The 17,560-nt window shown below is 44.6% G+C and overlaps 1 protein-coding gene across 1 annotated transcript in view; it reads left to right on the top strand.

Moving 5' to 3' along the window:
* Positions 1-16,962, top strand: part of EBI3 (Epstein-Barr virus induced 3) — a 39,979-nt gene extending 23,017 nt beyond the window's left edge. The window contains exons 7-9 of the mRNA XM_063963229.1: positions 111-289; positions 9,538-9,701; positions 16,536-16,962. Of these exons, the coding sequence (XP_063819299.1) occupies positions 111-289; positions 9,538-9,701; positions 16,536-16,688 (496 nt within the window). The 3' untranslated portion in view covers positions 16,689-16,962. The remainder of the gene's footprint in view (positions 1-110; positions 290-9,537; positions 9,702-16,535) is intronic.
* Positions 16,963-17,560: the final 598 nt, after the last annotated feature.

Here is a 17,560-nt window from a genome sequence, read left to right as displayed (position 1 = left end):
CAGTAATTGTGACACTTTGCCCAAAAGGTTCCAAAAAAGTTTTTTGTCAATTTTAATCATTATAATGAATAAATTCATTCAATCGGACTGGAAATTACCTTATACCGTAGGTTGGGGTTGATGAGCCGAGAGCCTCCACAGGATTGTGTCCAGGTTAACATTAATCCGAACAGCTGCCTGATTAGTGACTTCCAGATGTTTGCAGAATTTCCATATGTTCTTAATGTAACAGCCTTCAACCAGTTGGGATCTATTACACACCTGCATCCTTTCATTGTGGAGAACATCAGTGAGTTATTCAGAGAGAAAGGGAATATGGAAACATTGGGGGTGTATAGAATTTTTATCTAGTGTCAAATTAATTTTCTGCTACAGATTTTCCCACATATTCTGTTTGAAAATTTGCTTTGCTCTTAGGGGTGATTCAGACCCGATCACTGCTGTGCGTTTTCGCACAGCGGGCGATCAGGTAGTCACTGCACATGCCTATGCACTGCAATGTGCACGTGCACTGGAGAACAACAAAGTGCATCGCCGGTCAGCGACGGGATGGTGCGAAAAATCCAATCACTCGGGCGTTCGCAAGGTGATTGACAGGAGGAAGCAGTTTTTGGGTGGTAACTAACCATTTACTGGGAGGGTATGGAAAAATGCAGGCGTGTCCAAACGTTTTCAGGGAGGGTGTCTTGATGTCAGCTCCGGACCCATTTAGCCTGATGAGATTGCACTGTAGGAGTAAGTCCTGGGTTGCGCAGAGACTGCACAAAGTGGATTTTTGCAGCTCTGCTTACACATGGAATCGCACACTTGCACGGCAAATTTACACTCCCCCTGGAGGCAGCGACTATTCGAACACAGGACAGCAAAGTTTGCAGCCCAGCGATCAGGTCTGAATCACCCCCTTCGTCTAAACTACTGCAACTAGAAATGAGATGTTAAAATCAAGATCATCATTTTACAAAACTGTTAAATGAGTTGGTTGTTCTGATTAAAACTATTATTTCTCTTACGTCCTAGAGGATGCTGGGGTCCACATTAGTACCATGGGGTATAGACGGGTCCACCAGGAGCCATTGACACTTTATTATTTTACAGGGAGGCTGTTGGCAACAGCCTACCTGCTTCATGGGACTAAGGAAGGGGGGGGGGGGAGTAGTGTCCACCCTGCGGGGTCTGAGCCACTATCTCTGCTGACAGGACACTGAGCTCCTGAGGGGATCGATCGATCCCCGCCACAGGGGACCGCTCTCCCCAGCAACATGCCGCCACCCCCTTACAGAGCCAGAAGATTGATGGCGAGTGAGTCACCGACCCACCTAGCAACATAGTGCGGTGCTGTGAGGGGCGTCCTGAGCCAGCGCCTACACCCTACACTGACCTTCCAGCCTGTCAGGGTCCCTGGATCGCTGCCAGCATAATTCCTCAGTCCAGTATAATCTTCTGAAGAGCGGGAAGACCGCGCCATTTTGGGGGCGGAGCTTCTCCTCAGAGCGGACCCAGCAGTGTTCAGTGCCATTTTCCTGCCTGCACAACGCTGTCAGTGAAGAACAAGTCCCTCCAGAACAACTCCAGCTATCTCTCATGGTACCAGGGGGTTGTAGAAGGGGGAAGGGGGCTGTATACAGGCTGTGTAACCTATTAAGGTGCACAGTCATCGCTGGTTGGGGGTCTCTGTGTCTCTCTTGCCATTCTTGGGGGTGAAACTCTGTCTGCCCTCCCCTGTGTGTGTGTGTGGAGTGTCTGTGGTCTCCATTAAGCTATGTCCAGGGACTCTGTGTCATATGCTGCAGAGGATATGTCCTCTCAGGATTCCATTCCATGTAATCAGGATTGCACTGTTTTAGCACAGATACCAGCAAGGGAGCCTGAGTGGTTATCCTCTATCAAATCTATGATTTCTCAGATTTTTCCTAGGGTTGCACAGAATGAGTCTGCAACTCAGGCTTTACAGAACTCTATGGCAGTCTGGCCAAGTACTGTTACCTCAGGGCCCCCCGCTGTATATTCCCAAAAACGTGCTCTTGCCCAGATTATGCAAGATGACATGGATACCGATTCTGACACTGAGGACGGTGATGGAGATGTGTTGAGGTGGGCAGCTCCTCTTGCAAAAGGGGTGCAGTTGATGATCGAGGCCATTAGGGATGTGTTGAATATTACTGATACAACACCTGAGCAGGTTGAGGAGGCTTACTTCACTGAAAATAAGAAAGCCTTGCTAACCTTCCCTGTGTCAAAAGAATTAAATGCTATTTTTGAAAAAGCTTGGGAAAATTCCAGATCCCAAAAGGGTCCAGGTGGCGTTTCCTTTCCCTGTGAAGGACAGGAAAAAAATGGAAAACCCACCCATTGTTGACGCGTCTGTATCCAGACTCTCAAAAAAGGTGGTTTTACCTGTTCCAGGATCCACTGCCTTGAAAGAGCCGGATGATCGTAAAATTGATAATACGCTCAAATCTATGTACACGGCTTCAGGGGCTATACTACGTCCCACTATTGCCAGTGGATTGCCAAAGCTATAGTAAAGTGGTCAGGCAGGTTACTTGAAGATTTGGATACTATAGATAAATCTCAAGTTGAATTGTTTTTGCGTAACATTCAGGATTCGGCAGGATTTCTGGTAGAATCCATGAAAGACCTGGGTTCCACGGCTGCAGGAATTTCTTCCATGTCTGTATCAGCTCGTCGAGGACTGTGGCTGCGACAGTGGTCTGTGACGCGGAATCCAGGAGAAGTGTGGAGACCCTACCCTACACAGGTCAGGATCTCTTTGGGGAAGTGTTAGATGCATGGATCTCCACGTCTACAGCGGGTAGGACACCTTTTCTTCCCTCAGCTGCACCTGCTACGAAGAAACCCTTTTCTTCAACTGCATCACAGCCCTTTCGGGCTGCCAAGCCACGAAAGGCCAGACCGTCCAACACCTTCTTTAGGGGAGGTTGGCCCAAATCCAAGAAACCTGCTGCTGCGGGTTCCCAGGAACAGAAACCTGCTTAAGGTACGCTGAAGTCCTCCGCATGATGGTGGACTGCACGCCTTGGAGTTGGGGCCGGTGAGAGCGAGACTCAGGCATTTCTGTCACGTCTGGGTGTCGTCCGGCCTGGATCCCTGGGTGCAAGATATCATGTCTTCAGGGGTACAGGCTGGAATTTCAAGGTCTCCCTCCTCACCGATTCTTCAAATCGGGCTTGCCAGCTTTGCTGGCAGACAGGGCTGTCCTGCAGGGAGCCATCCAGAAGTTGGTGGAGGCAAAGGTTATTGTACCGGTCCCTCCTCATATGCAAAACAAAGGTTACTATTCAAACCTTTTCGTGGTACCAAAACCGGATGGTTCGGTCAGGCTCATTCTGAACCTAAAATCGCTAAATCCCTTTCTGAAGGAGTTTAAGTTAAAAATGGAGGCTCTAAGGGTGGTGATATCAGGTTTGGAAGAGGGGGAATTCCTGGTATCCCTGGATATCAAGGAAGCATGCCTCCACATTCCGATCTGGCCGCCGCATCAGGCTTCTCTCCGATTTGCACTGTTGGACTGTCACTATCAGTTCTAGGCTCTGCCATTTGGCCTCTCCACAGCACCGAGGGTATTCACCAAGGTGATGGCGGAAATGACGATCTGCTGATAAAGGCATCGTCCAAGGAGAAGTTGTTACAGTCCATCCTTCTCACGACCCACCTGCTTAGGGAACACGGTTGGATCCTGAATCTTCCAAACTCAAATTTGGATCCAACCAGGAGATTGGCCTTTCTGGGAATGATCTTCGACGCGGAAGTGCAGAGGGTGTTTCTTCCAGAGGAAAAAGCGTTGGTGATACAAACAATGGTCCAGGATGTCCTGAAGCCAACATGGGTGTCAATTCATCAGTGCATTCGCCTTCTGGGAAAGATGGTGGCCTCTTACGATGCTCTACAGTATGGGAGGTTTCATGCTCGGTCCTTCCAACTGGATCTCCTGGACAAGTGGTCGGGATCCCATCTACATATGCACCAGAGGATACGTCTGTCACCAAAGGCCAGGATTTCACTCCTCTGGTGGTTGCAATTACCTCACCTTCTGGAGGGCCGCAGGTTCAAGATTCAGGACTGGATCCTTCTAACCACGGATGCAAGTCTCCAGGGCTGGGGCGCAGTCACTCAAGGGGAGACCTTCCAAGGAAGGTGGTCAAGTCTGGAAGCCGGCCTGCCGATAAACACTCAAGAACTAAGAGCCGTCTACAACGGTCTTCTCTAAGTTGCCCATCTTCTGAGAAATCGGGCCATTCAAGTGCAGTTGGACAATGTAACGACAGTGGCTTACATCAACCGACAGGGCGGAACGAAGAGCAGAGCTGCAATGTCAGAGGTAACAAGAATCATCCTCTGGGCAGAAAAACATGCATTGGCGCTGTCAGCAATCTTCATTCCGGGAGTAGACAACTGGGAAGCGGACTTCCTCAGCAGACACGATCTCCATCCAGGAGAGTGGGGTCTCCATCCGGAGGTGTTCTAGGAGGTAACAGATCCATCCGGAGGTGTTCAAGGAGGTAACAGATCAATTCGACATGATGGCCTCTCGTCTCAACAAGAAGTTTCGGCAATATTGTTCCAGGTCGAGGAACCCGCAAGCAGTGGCGGTGGATGCCCTAGTGACTCCGTGGGTTTTCCAGTCGGTGTACGTGTTTCCACCACTCCCACTCATTCCAAGAGTGCTAAAGCTCATAAGGAGAACAAGGGTTCAAGCGATCCTCATTGCTCCAGACTGGCCAAGAAGGTCTTGGTACACGGATCTTCTGGATCTACTCCTAGAAGAGCCGAGGCCTCTTCCTCTTTGGGAGGACCTGCTACAGCAGGGGCCATTCGCCTATCAAGACTTACTGCGGCTGTGTTTGACGGCATGTAGGTTGAATGCCAGATACTAGATCGGAAGGGTATTCCGAACAAGGTTATTCCTACTCTGATACAGGCTAGGAAAAGAGTTACGTCTAAACATTACCAACGTATTTGGAAAAAATATGTATCTTGGTGTGAGTCCAAGAAGTTTCCTATGGTGGAGTTTCAACTGGGACGTTTTCTCCTCTTCCTGCAAGCAGGTGTGGATATGGGCCTGAGGTTGGGATCCATAAAGGCACAAATTTCGGCCCTATCCATTTTCTTCCAGAAACAGTTGGCTGCCCTCCCTGAGGTTCAGACTTTTTTGAAGGGAGTTCTGCACATCCAACCTCCCTTTGTACCGCCTCCGCCACCCTGGAATCTTAACGTGGTGTTGCAGTTCCTCCAGTCAGACTGGTTTGAGCCTCTACAGGAGGTTGAGGTCAAGTGTCTCACGTGGAAAGCTGTACTTTGTTGGCCTTAGCTTCTGCTAGATGTGCGTCAGAGTTGGGGGCTTTGTCATGTAGAAGCCCATACTTGTTCTTCCATGAAGATAGAGCTGAGCTTCGGACACGTCAGCAGTTTCTTCCGAAGGTTGTGTCGGCATTTCATATCAACCAACCTATTGTGGTGCTAGTTGCGACTGACTCCTCAATTTCATCAAAGTCCTTAGATGTTGTAAGGGCTCTAAAAATCTATGTGAGGAGGACTGCTCGTCACAGGAAACCGGACTCGCTGTTTGTCCTGTATGATCCCAAGAAAATGGGGTGTCCTGCTGCTAAGCAGACGATCTCTCGCTGGATCAGGTTCACTATCCAGCATGCATATTCTACGGCGGGATTGCCGTGTCCGTCTGTTAAGGCCCACTCTACTCATAAGGTGGGGTCTACCTGGGCGGCGGCCCGGGGTGTCTCGGCATTACAACTTTGCCGAGCAGCAACTTGGTCTGGGTCGAACACGTTTGCAAAGTTCTACAAGTTTGGTACTTTGGTCTCTGAGGACCTGAAGTTTGGTCTATCTGTTCTACAGGAGCCTCTGCGCTCTCCCTCCCGTTCTGGGAGCTTTGGTACATCCCCATGGTACTAATGTGGACCCCAGCATCCTCTAGGACGTAAGAGAAAATAGGATTTTGGTTACCTACTGGTAAATCCTTTTCTCGTAGTCCGTAGAGGATGCTGGGCGCCCCGCCCATCGCTTTGTTTTCCTGCTATCGTTATTTGGTTCAGTACAACTAAGTTTTAGTTGGGTACTGCATTGTTATTTGGTAAGTAATGTTTCAGCGGTTGCTGAGTTTCAAGCTAGTTAGCTTGCTGTGCCTTGTATGTGTGAGCTGGTGTGACTCTCGCCACTATCTGTGTAAGATCCTTCTCTCGAAGATGTCCTTCTCCTCGGGCACAGTTTCTAGACTTAGTCTGGTAGGGGGGACATAGAGGGAGGAGCCAGCCCACACTCTCAAACTCTTAAAGTGCCAATGACTCCTGGTGGACCCGTCTATACCCCATGATACTAATGTGGATCCCAGCATCCTCTACGTACTACGAGAAAAGGATTTACCGGTAGGTAACCAAAATCCTATTATTATGTCATTTTAGAGATATCACTACAATTAATACATTATAAAGATCACATGCATAATAGGCAAGATATACAGGGCTGAACAAATGCAGTGCTGTTCAAGTGATCACCACATAGCCACCTGGTGACGAAATATGTAATTAATATTTTTCCCAAACAAATAGCTAACAGTACAATCAGTGACGTGCGGTGAGGTGAGGCTGGTGAGGCAGATGCTTTCCTGTCTTACTAACATTTGTGCCAGAGTTTTGACTGTATAAAGTATATGAAAAATACACAGAATATGTTTGAAATATCTTCTTTGAATTATTCTAATCATTTTTATAGCCAAAACTCTGGAGTAAAAAGTCTATGGCAGGTGAGGCAGTGCCTCCCCTGCCTACCTTATCTGCACATCTCTGGACAAAACTCACCAGATTTCCAGGAGTTTATACTGCGGCACCAGTGTCTAATGCCAGATGTACCCTTGGGCTCATATTATGTATAAATCTGGCTCTGGTGCTAGCCAGTGCCTCCTGAGCCATTTATCTCACCACACGTCCCTGAGTACCGGTTTTCCAAATTTCTCTTCTTGGTTCTCTTCATTGAGGGCCAAAGGTCGTGATTTGCATTGCTGGAGGAGGGATCTCTGCACCCCTGGTCCTTTTTTGAATTGGAAGGAGTGGGGCTCAAACAACCAAGCATGCAAACTACCATTACATAAAACATGCACAAACTAGTTTTGCCGCACGTGTAATGGCCCCATAACAGATAATGATTAGGCCCCATAGAATTCACTCCAGAGTGCTCTAAATAGGGAAACTTAACCTTTAGCAACCCTGTATAAATGTAGAAATACACAGAATTAAATTTATGCTGTATATAAATTTCATTGAGTGTCATGTGCAGTAGGTTGAGACCATAAAACAATAGAGAAATAAAAAAAAAAGAGAAAATACAAGATAAGGAAAGTCTCCGAACAAATTAATAAGCAATAATTATGAATATTATAGATATATGTTACAAGCTGTTCCACACGTTCTTCACACGGGAGTGTTAAAAATTTGGTAATCTATAGAGATGTAAATTTGAGACGTCAATGTAATTAAATATTAATCCATGGTTCTTGGCGTTACCTAAGGAGCAGGGCCGGATTCAGGCAGGTGGGGGCCCCGGGCAACAAACGTGTGGTGGGCCCAACTACTAAAATTGCTGCCAAAGACACCTGCGTAAACACAAACACACAAATTGCTGCAAAAGATAATCTCCCCCCACCAGCGCGTATACCCACACACAAACCAATTGCTGCCAAAGATACCCCCCAATGAAAACACACACACAACTTACTGCCAAGACACTCATGCAGGAGCACACGCCAGCAGCTCAGTCAGTGTCTTGCGGGATAGTGAAGGGAAATCCCAGAGACACTAACTGAGCCGCCGGCGTGTGCTGTTGACTGTATACGAAGCTCCTCGGCGGCCACGGGAAACTGCTCCAATTTAAAAATGCAGGGGTCTATGGTGGCCCCTAATTTGTGAGGGCCCCAGGACAGCTGCCCCTGCCACCCCTCCCATAATCCGGCTCTGCTAAGGAGCACCCGTAGCAGATATGGTAAAAAGTGACAGGACCAGTTTGATGGTTTATTAAATTCTACACACTAGAGGTGCAATCCAAATTTTGATCTGATTGTCCATTTGGGCATTATCGTTCACGCAACGCAAGCCACGCATTGGTAATTATGTCATTATGTCAACCCCCTCTTAATCCTCTTAGGGGAGGTTTATTAAAATTCTGATTACGTAGTTTTCCTATTTCCCTCCTGAAGAATACCAATGTTAAATTTTAGCTTCCTAACATATTGGGAAGTGAGAGGATTAGTGATGAGTCAGTGAGCGAGTGCTTTCGCATATATATATATATATATATATATAGATTGGCAGAAGATTGTGTATTGAATATTGTATATATATCTATATACAGTATTCAATATATCAACTGTATATATACTATATATATACCTTTGAAAAAACAAAGCACAGTATGACTATGCATCTACACCAAAGATATATATGGAAACAATAATTTATCATTTGATAGTTATTATTGCAGTAAGAAAGCTGGCATCTCTAAAAACATAAATTCTACTTTTTGATAAGACAAATCATTAGAATTGTGTGCAAATTAGCAGGACTAGGACAGTCGAAACAACCATTGATTAGTTAAGGGCAGTACACACTACAGAGATGTGTGCTGAGCGATCTGTCACAGACCGCTCAGCACACATCTCTCCCCCTGCTCAGCAAGAGGGGGGGCGCTAATTTCATCCAGCGGGTGAAATGAGCTATGTGCTAGATTGTGCCGGCATGCAGGTCAATCTAGCACCGGCGATAGCGCCACGCAGGGCCGGGCATCGCTATTGCTGGGGGTCATACACACAAGAGATCCGTGCTTAACATCTACTGATTAGTTATGGGCAGTACACACTACAGAGATGTGTGCTGAGATCTGTCACAGACCGCTCAGCACACATCTCTCCCCCTGCTCAGCACAGCGTGATGTGTGCTAAGTGAAGGTGGGGCACTAATTTCATCCAGCGGGTGAAATGAGCTATGTGCTAGATTGTGCCGGCATGCAGGCCAATCTAGCACCGGCGATAGCAACGCACGGGGCCACGCATCACTATCTCTGTGGGGCATACACACAAGAGATCCATGCTTAAAATCTAAGCAATCTAGTTAGATTGCTTAAATTTTAAGAATGGATCTCTCCGTGTGTACCCCCCTTTAGTATGCAGATTAGCTGAGATATACAGCCCAGGGGTGACACTGGGGTCGATGACATCTAATACGCTGAACAGCTCCCTTTTCATCACTGTGGTGTGAGTGCCCAGCATTTCCGGAGATGTTGGGCTGCCCCCAGAGATTCTGGCTGCACTGCCAGCTCCTCCTCAGTGACAGGAGAATCAGATGCACAGAGATGCTGTGTCTTATGCAAGTGTTATGAGAATGGTGCGGGAGGACACCTAGCATGGGTGACCACTCTGGCTGCCCTGTTGATTTTCCGACACCGATACATAGCTAAAGTAAAAATGCAGTGACATGCATCTATGTAACTAATACTATTTATCTTACGTCACAGTACACCCAGACCCTCCTGTGAAGGTCACCTTGTCTCCTATACAGCATGAAAGCAAGAAATTACTTCTACAATGGCGCCCTCCTCCTTCTTGGCCTCATCCAAAGTTCTTCCCTCTCACGTACTTGATCCGCTACAAGATGTCTTGTGTCAGGTCCTACAGAATGGTGAGTAACTGTCTGTTTCCCTTCCAAGCTATCATCTGCAGTATTCTAACATTTAGAGAGCTGATATGTAGCTATTCAGTGTCTTTCTAACAAAACTAGGGGACCTATTCATCATCTGACCCAATAGGGCCACCTAATATTCAGCAAACTCCAAACACAGTTTACAGAGTTTATTTGCAGGGAATCAATGCCATCTTCAGATGGCGTTATATCCTGGTGTGTCATTTCTTCCCATGGGAAGGAGATCTTGGGGCTGCGAACAAAGATCCAAGTGGATCCCTTCACTGCTTCCTCACTGAGATACTGACGGCTGTCCGCATTTGTGACCACATTCCCCTGAGATCTAATAACCCTCCACATTCAATTACATATAACAGAGAGTTGCCCACTCCCTACACTTTACAATCACATATCACTAATTACCACAGATTAGACACCCACATCTATTAAGGGATACAAGGCTGACATAGCCTGGCTGACATAGGCAGGGTATAGAAATCAAAGTGTAGAAATAGAAGTATTTTTTTTTTTTTTTTAGCCTACACTTAGCTTGTACTTAAACTGTACGAAAACTGAGAGGAAACATCAAGCACCTAAAACAACTACAAATTAACTTCTTTGCAACTTGTAATGTATGTATATATTACTCTGTATAGTGATCACAAAGTGAGGGTTGCAAACAATCTATGCTTAGCAACTTTTGCTAAGTCATGATTTACATGCAATTATAATACTTGTACTTCAAATTTACTTATTAATCCATACCTAATGAAGGTCTATATGGCTGTTGTGTGCCTAGTCCAATACAGTGTAATCTATCGCCTTTCATTAACATCACATTTTTCTCATTGGTAGCCTGTATTAATTAGCCATAGTATTCATTACATGCAATCTAGGGTCAGCTGTGCTGGTCAACGTGCATTCACATTCATAAGGTATTTGTAAATGAACAGCTGAACAACACCAGTAATCAAGTATTTGAATGTTGAACTTAAAAACTTGCACATACATTCATGCTGTAGCCTAAATAACTTCTTTCACAAACACACCATGCACCTCAAATTGTTGTACTTCATTGCACTCCATGGTATTCTCTTAAAAGCAAATATATTGTATACTCTTACCTGCAACCTACCCCTCTGTACATATTGCCGCCTCAATTATCCACAAATGGACACCATAAAAAACATTCACAAACCTCATACAACTATATTTACTTCTCTCTCTTACTACTATTAGCTGGTGACATTTTACCTAATACAGTATATAGAAATACAGCTAACCTCATAAACATCACATATCTCCCATCACCCTCCAAATCACTAAAATGTGGCTTATGGTATGCACGCTCTGTCTGTAACAAACTAACATCTGTTTAACATCTGACCTCTTCATATCGAACAACCTCAACCTGCTGGCTATTACAAAAACATGGCTCACACAACCAGACACGGCCTCCTCTGCAGCACTGTCACACGGTGGTCTCCACTTCACACATACCCCCAGGCCTGGTAACAGTGAAGGAGGTGGGGGTGATTATTACTATCCCAATCTTTTGCATACACAGTTCTACAACAGGTTCCATCACTCACATTTACATCATTTGAAGTACATTCTATCAGAATTTACACTCCTTTTTCTCTGCGTGTTGCAGCTATCTATCGCCCACCTGGGCAACCCAAACAATTTCTACATGATTTTTCTGCCTGGCTCCCTCGCTTCTTATCCTCTGTCATCTTCACCATTATCATGGGAGATTTTAATATTGCTATTGATAGTCCAAAATCCGCTGCTCATGCCTCCAATCTACTCTCTCTATCCTCCTCTCTTGGCCTCTCACAATGGACTGACACCTCTACTCATCAGGAGGGCCACTCCCTTGATCTAGTATTAACCAGATTATGCTAAGTTTCTGATTTCACTAACACGCCTTTCCCTCTCTCAGCTCACAACCTTATCACCTGCATGCTCTCCTCTAATACTTCAAACACAGTGTCGCTGACATCCTCCAATCCTCCACAAACCCGCAGAAATATTAATGCAATTAATCTTCAAGAATTTCCACCTCACTGCAACAACTGCTTTCACCTATTTCTGCATTCACTTCTAGTAACATAATTTCTGAGGTTGAAAAAAGACAATTTGTCCATTGAGTTCAACCTGTTTATGGTGTCCTATGCTGTATTATTTTTAAGACTAAAATCTTTTGTGAATGACGGCTGTTGTGTTAGTTTTTCTCTTTTGTTAATAATAGTGCGTGATCTACCCACCATAACCCTGTATACCCTTATCCATTAGGAAATGTATCTAGCCCATTCTTAAAAGTATTGACAGAGTCTGCCATTACTACTTTCTCAGGCAGGGAATTCCAAACACGTACTGTCCGTACTGTGAAGAAATCTTTTCGCCTCTGTGTGCAAAATCTCCTCTCCTCTAACCCGAGCGGGTGTGCACGTGTCTTCTGTGTCAATCTTATCAAAAACAGATCCTCCACAAGCTCTGTATATTGTCCCCTTATATATTTGTAAGTGTTAATCACGTCCTCTCTTAATCTCCGCTTTTCCAATGTAAACATGCCTAGCCTAGCAAGCCTTTCCTCATATTTCAGCGTCTCCAACCCCTTAATCAGTTTTTTCTACCCCATTTAGTGTGCAGGTGGTATTTTTTCTTTGCTACCAAAGTGCATTATCTTACATTTGTCTGTATTGAACCTCATTCTCCATTTGGCTGTCCATGCTTCCAGTTTAAATAAATTGATATGAAGAGACTCAGCATTCCCGACCGAATTTATAACCTTATACAGTTTGGTATCGTCTGCAAAAATGAACACTTTGCTCTCTAGACCTACTGCTAGATCATTTATGAAAATGTTAAACAGTAGTGGTCCAAGTACAGACCCTTGTGGCACACCACTAAGTACTTCAGTCCAATTTGAAAAAGTTCCATTTACCACAACTCACTGCTCCCTATTATCTAACCAATTTCTAACCCAAGTGCATATTGTGCTCCCTAGCCCCAGTTCTTGTCACTTATAAATAAGTCTCATGTGTGGTACTGTGTCAAAAGCTTTAGCAAAGTCTAAAAAGATTACATCCACATCCTTACCCTGATCTAGGTTCGCGCTGTTTCATAAAAGCCTAGTAAGTTTGATTGACATGATCTATCCTTCACAAATCCATTTTGGTTCTTATTAATAACCTTATTGGCTTCAAGGAACTTCTGTATACTATCCCTTCAAATACCTTCCAGTACTTTCCCCACTATAGATGTTAGACTAACTGGTTTATAGTTATCTGGTTCAGATTTACTTCCCTTTTCAAATATCGACACTACTTCCGCTATGCACCAAGGGTCCAGCTAATTCGTAGTGTAGCTCCATGAGAACCCTTCTCCTGAGGTGGCTGTATCACACCTGAAAAAGACTCTAGAGAAAACTCTTGACGAAGTGACTCCAGCTATCCATCACACTCCACTTAGGCCTAGATGTCATCCGTGGCACTCAAAAGTAAGACGACACCTACAAAAACTCACAAAGTTGAATGCCAGTGGCATAAATCTTGTATTCCAAGTAACTTCCTCACATATAACACTGTCTACCACTCTTATTGTAATGCCCTAGACACTGCCAAACAAACATCTCTCCAAACTCTCATCTCTGCTCAAGCCTCTAACCCGAAATGACTTTTTAATACATTTAAATCACTTCTCAATCCTTCACTCAACCTGCCAGCCACTCTCAAGGCGCAAGATCTTGCTTCCTACTTCAAGGACAAGATTGATAAGATCCAAGATAAAATGGTATGCTCTTCCTCAACCAGTGACATACTCAATTCCCTACCTTAACCCTCTGGCACTTTCTCTTCATTTGATCCCACAAATGAAGATGAAGTATCAACACCCTTTTCATCCTGCTACTCTACTACCTCTCCTCTTGATCCTATAACCTCACAAATAAGTAAAGCTCTGTCTCCTGTGCTCATTCCAACCTGTAATCTCTCTCTCTCTACTGTTATCTTTCCTTCACTGTTCAAGCATGCAGTGATTACTCCAATTCTGAAAAAACTAAATTCTGACCCTAACTCTCTCTCAAACTACCGTCCCATCTCTCAGCTCCCATGTCTCTCTAAGCTACTTGAGAAACTTGCCTACACTCGCCTCACACACTTTCTTAACTCATACAACTTATTGGACCCACATCAATCAGGCTTTCGCTCCCAACACTTCACAGAGACAGCACTGACTAAAGTAGTGAATGACCTGGTCACTGTGAAGTCTAAAGGCCATTACTCACTACTTATTCTTCTAGATCTCTCTGCTGCTTTTGACACTGTTGACCACTCTCTTCTCATACAAACACTGCAATCCCTAGGTCTTCAGACCACGGCCCTCTCTTGGTTCCTATCCTACCTATGTAATCGCTCTTTCAGTGTCCGTTTCTCTGAATACACATCCTCTTCGCTACCTCTTTCAGTTGGAGTACTGGCTCAGTCTTAGGCTCAGTCTTAGGTCCTCCGCTTTTCTCAATCTACACCTCATCTCTTGGGAAACTAATCAGCTCTTTTGGATTTCAGTATCATCTTTACGCAGATGATACTCAAATCTACCTATCCTTCCCTGAGTTGTCTCTATCTGTATTGGGCCGGGTCACTGAATGCCTCTCTGCCATTTCATCTTGGATGTCATCTCGCCACCTCAAACTTAATATTTCTAAAACAGAGTTAATTATATTTCCACCGGCCATTAGTAGTTACTAACCTGATATTTCTATCATTGTTGAAAACTCTATAATCAGCCCTACACCACAAGCTCGCTGCCTAGGTGTCATACTTGACTCAGGACTGTCCTTTGCTCCCCACATTCAATCTATTTCAAAATCATGTTACATGCATCTAAGAAACATATCCAAAATATGATCATACCTTACACAAAACACTGCTAAAACTCTAACCCATGCTCTCATTATCTCCCGCATTATTTCAATAGTCTTCTTACTGGTCTTACTAAAGAAGAGACTCTCACCATTACAATCCATTCTGAATGCAGCTGCAAGGCTAAGATTCCTCGCTAGATGTTCATCATCTGCAGACCCACTATGTCAGTCCCTCCATTGGCTACCGGTATTCTACCGTATTCAATTTAAGATACTGTTACTTACACACAAGGCTATTAACCATACTACACCAACATACATCACTTTGCTTATCTCAAAATATCGCCCAATCGCTATTCACAAGATCTTCATCTCTCATCCACACTCATTACTTGCTCCCATGCACGATTACAGGACTTTCTTCGGGCTGCACCCACTCTGTGGAATGCCCTATCACTAAGACTCTCCTCTAGACTCCAAAACTTCAAGCATTCCCTAAAAACTCGCCTATTCAGTCAAGCTTATCACATTCCAGAACCGCTCACATTACCTTCATAGTTTTCCTATCCAATTATATCCCCACAGTACAGTCCACACATATCCCACACATATTTTCTTTCTTTACTCTCCTTTCCTCCTGACCCTGGTTCATCACTACTGTGATGTGATATCATGCAGCCCACCAAAAACCTTTGCAATCTGGTGGACAATTATGCAATAGATAGCACCTAGCCTTGTGAATCAATGCCTATTTCCCCATAGATTGTAAGCTTGCGAGCAGGGCCCTCCTACCTCTATAACTGTTTGTTTTTATCCAGTTTGTCTTCTAATTGTTTAGATGTTGAAAAATATAAATTTTCTTTCTATGCTGCCTGCCATGATCTTCTACTGACAATAGGATCAATGCAGGCTTGAAACTAAACATAACCCCTGTAAAAGAAAAAAAATAACAGCAGTTGTATTTCTATGCATGCTGTGATCTCAGACATCGAAGCAAGGTTGTAACTAGGGATGAGCAAGCGGTGCTATCGCCCAGGGCGCATGTGGCTTGGAGGGTGCATCTAAGATAATTTGATCGATTATTAGAAACACAGCTCTATGGGATGCAGCTAGCAAACAGTTTCTGGGAATGGCTTCCAGCATATGTATATTAGAGTAACTGCATGCTGGAAGTGACATAGCTTTACATCTATATCTGAAATTGATCATAAATAGACACTTAGGGGTCCCTATTCCGCTCGGAGGGTGCAATGTGCTGAATTCGCGCCAAAGTGCTTGTAGCCCTGTCGGGCAGTGAGTACTTTTGTGTAAAGTGCGTCCGCTGCCGCAATGAATCACACCCGCGATATCATCGCAGCTAATAGGGTTGACCCCAATAAAAACCTAAATAAATACAGAAAATAAATACTGTATTTCACATATATAAAATATATATTCCAAAGGGATTGGTATGGGATCCTCGGCATATGGGATGCTGACTGTCACAATACTGACATCGGCATCCAAGGTGCCAGAATGCCGGCACCGGGGCGAGCGCATTGAGGCCACATGCAGGCTCGCCACGATGCGGGCACGATGGCTTGCTTTGCTCACCACAGGTTCTTTTCTCCCTCTATGTGTGTTGTGGACACACACGGAAGGATAATCACCTACCTCGCCAGTATTCCGGCAGTGGGATAGTACCCCTGTCAGGATTACGTTGTCGGTATTGTAACCGCTGGGATCCCCATGGGCGGTATTTTAACCGCATACCTTTCCAAACCTTTGAAACCTTTCTGCACACCAGCAGTATGTAGATAGGTATTCTCCAGTCTTAAAGTGTTTACAGAGAATACTGTTCTAGGTATTTTTTTATAGGTCTTTTAGATGTAGATTTTTGGATTCAACAATAAACAATAAAAAGAAAGTTAACAATTTAAGTATTTTTCTCATAAACATATGACTTTTCTTCATCCACCCTGAAGGTTGGCCCTTATGAGCAGACTTCTTTCACCCTCACTGGTATTCGGCCAGGGTGCATCGTTCAAGCTCAGGTAGCTGCCAAAGATTTCACTGGTTCAGGGCACTACAGCGACTGGAGTGAATTGGCAATTGGTCAACCATGGAGGAAATCGTGATCACATACTGTATGTGTCTGTGGAGAAAAGCCTTTCCCATTTTAAGTATTTGCTGGCAGAAGCATTATATCTTCAAACTCAACTACTAATTCCATCCCTTATAACTTATATCTAATCAATAATTGTTTTTATTCATAGTTAAGTGAATGAATCAACCAATCATAAAGCAGTTAGCAGAATGTACAGTATTTCTTTCATTATTCTTAAACCAAGCCTAATTTTATTGTTATTGATAGGCAAAATGACAAAAAATAATAATAGGATTTTAATACCTACCGGTAAATCCTTTTCTCTTAGTCCGTAGAGGATGCTGGGGACTCCAAAAGGACCATGGGGTATAGACGGGATCCGCAGGAGACATGGGCACACTATAAGACTTTGAATGGGTGTGAACTGGCTCCTCCCTCTATGCCCCTCCTCCAGACCTCAGTTAGAAAACTGTGCCCAGGGAGACGGACATTTCGAGGAAAGAATTTATTGTTTAAACACGGGGAGTTGGCTCACACCTCGAACATACCGCAGACCGTGGTATTCAAAAGAACACCAGCTGACGGCATGGAAAATATACAGCCATATGCTGACCGAAAATGTAACACAACCTGTGTGTAAACACGACCAATAACCACCTATCGCATGCTATGGCATGAATAACAGCAGCAACAGACTTGACTGAAAAGAAACACCACTTGAGTGTAACGACAACCAATAGCTGCAGATACAGTACGCACTGGGACGGGCGCCCAGCATCCTCTACGGACTAAGAGAAAAGGATTTACCGGTAGGTATTAAAATCCTATTTTCTCATACGTCCTAGAGGATGCTGGGGACTCCAAAAGGACCATGGGGTCTATACCAAAGCTCCAGACCGGGCG

The sequence above is a fragment of the Pseudophryne corroboree genome, chromosome 3, assembly GCF_028390025.1.
Source record: "Pseudophryne corroboree isolate aPseCor3 chromosome 3, aPseCor3.hap2, whole genome shotgun sequence".
Lineage (NCBI taxonomy): Eukaryota > Metazoa > Chordata > Amphibia > Anura > Myobatrachidae > Pseudophryne > Pseudophryne corroboree.
This window is presented reverse-complemented; position numbering and strand designations above follow the sequence as displayed.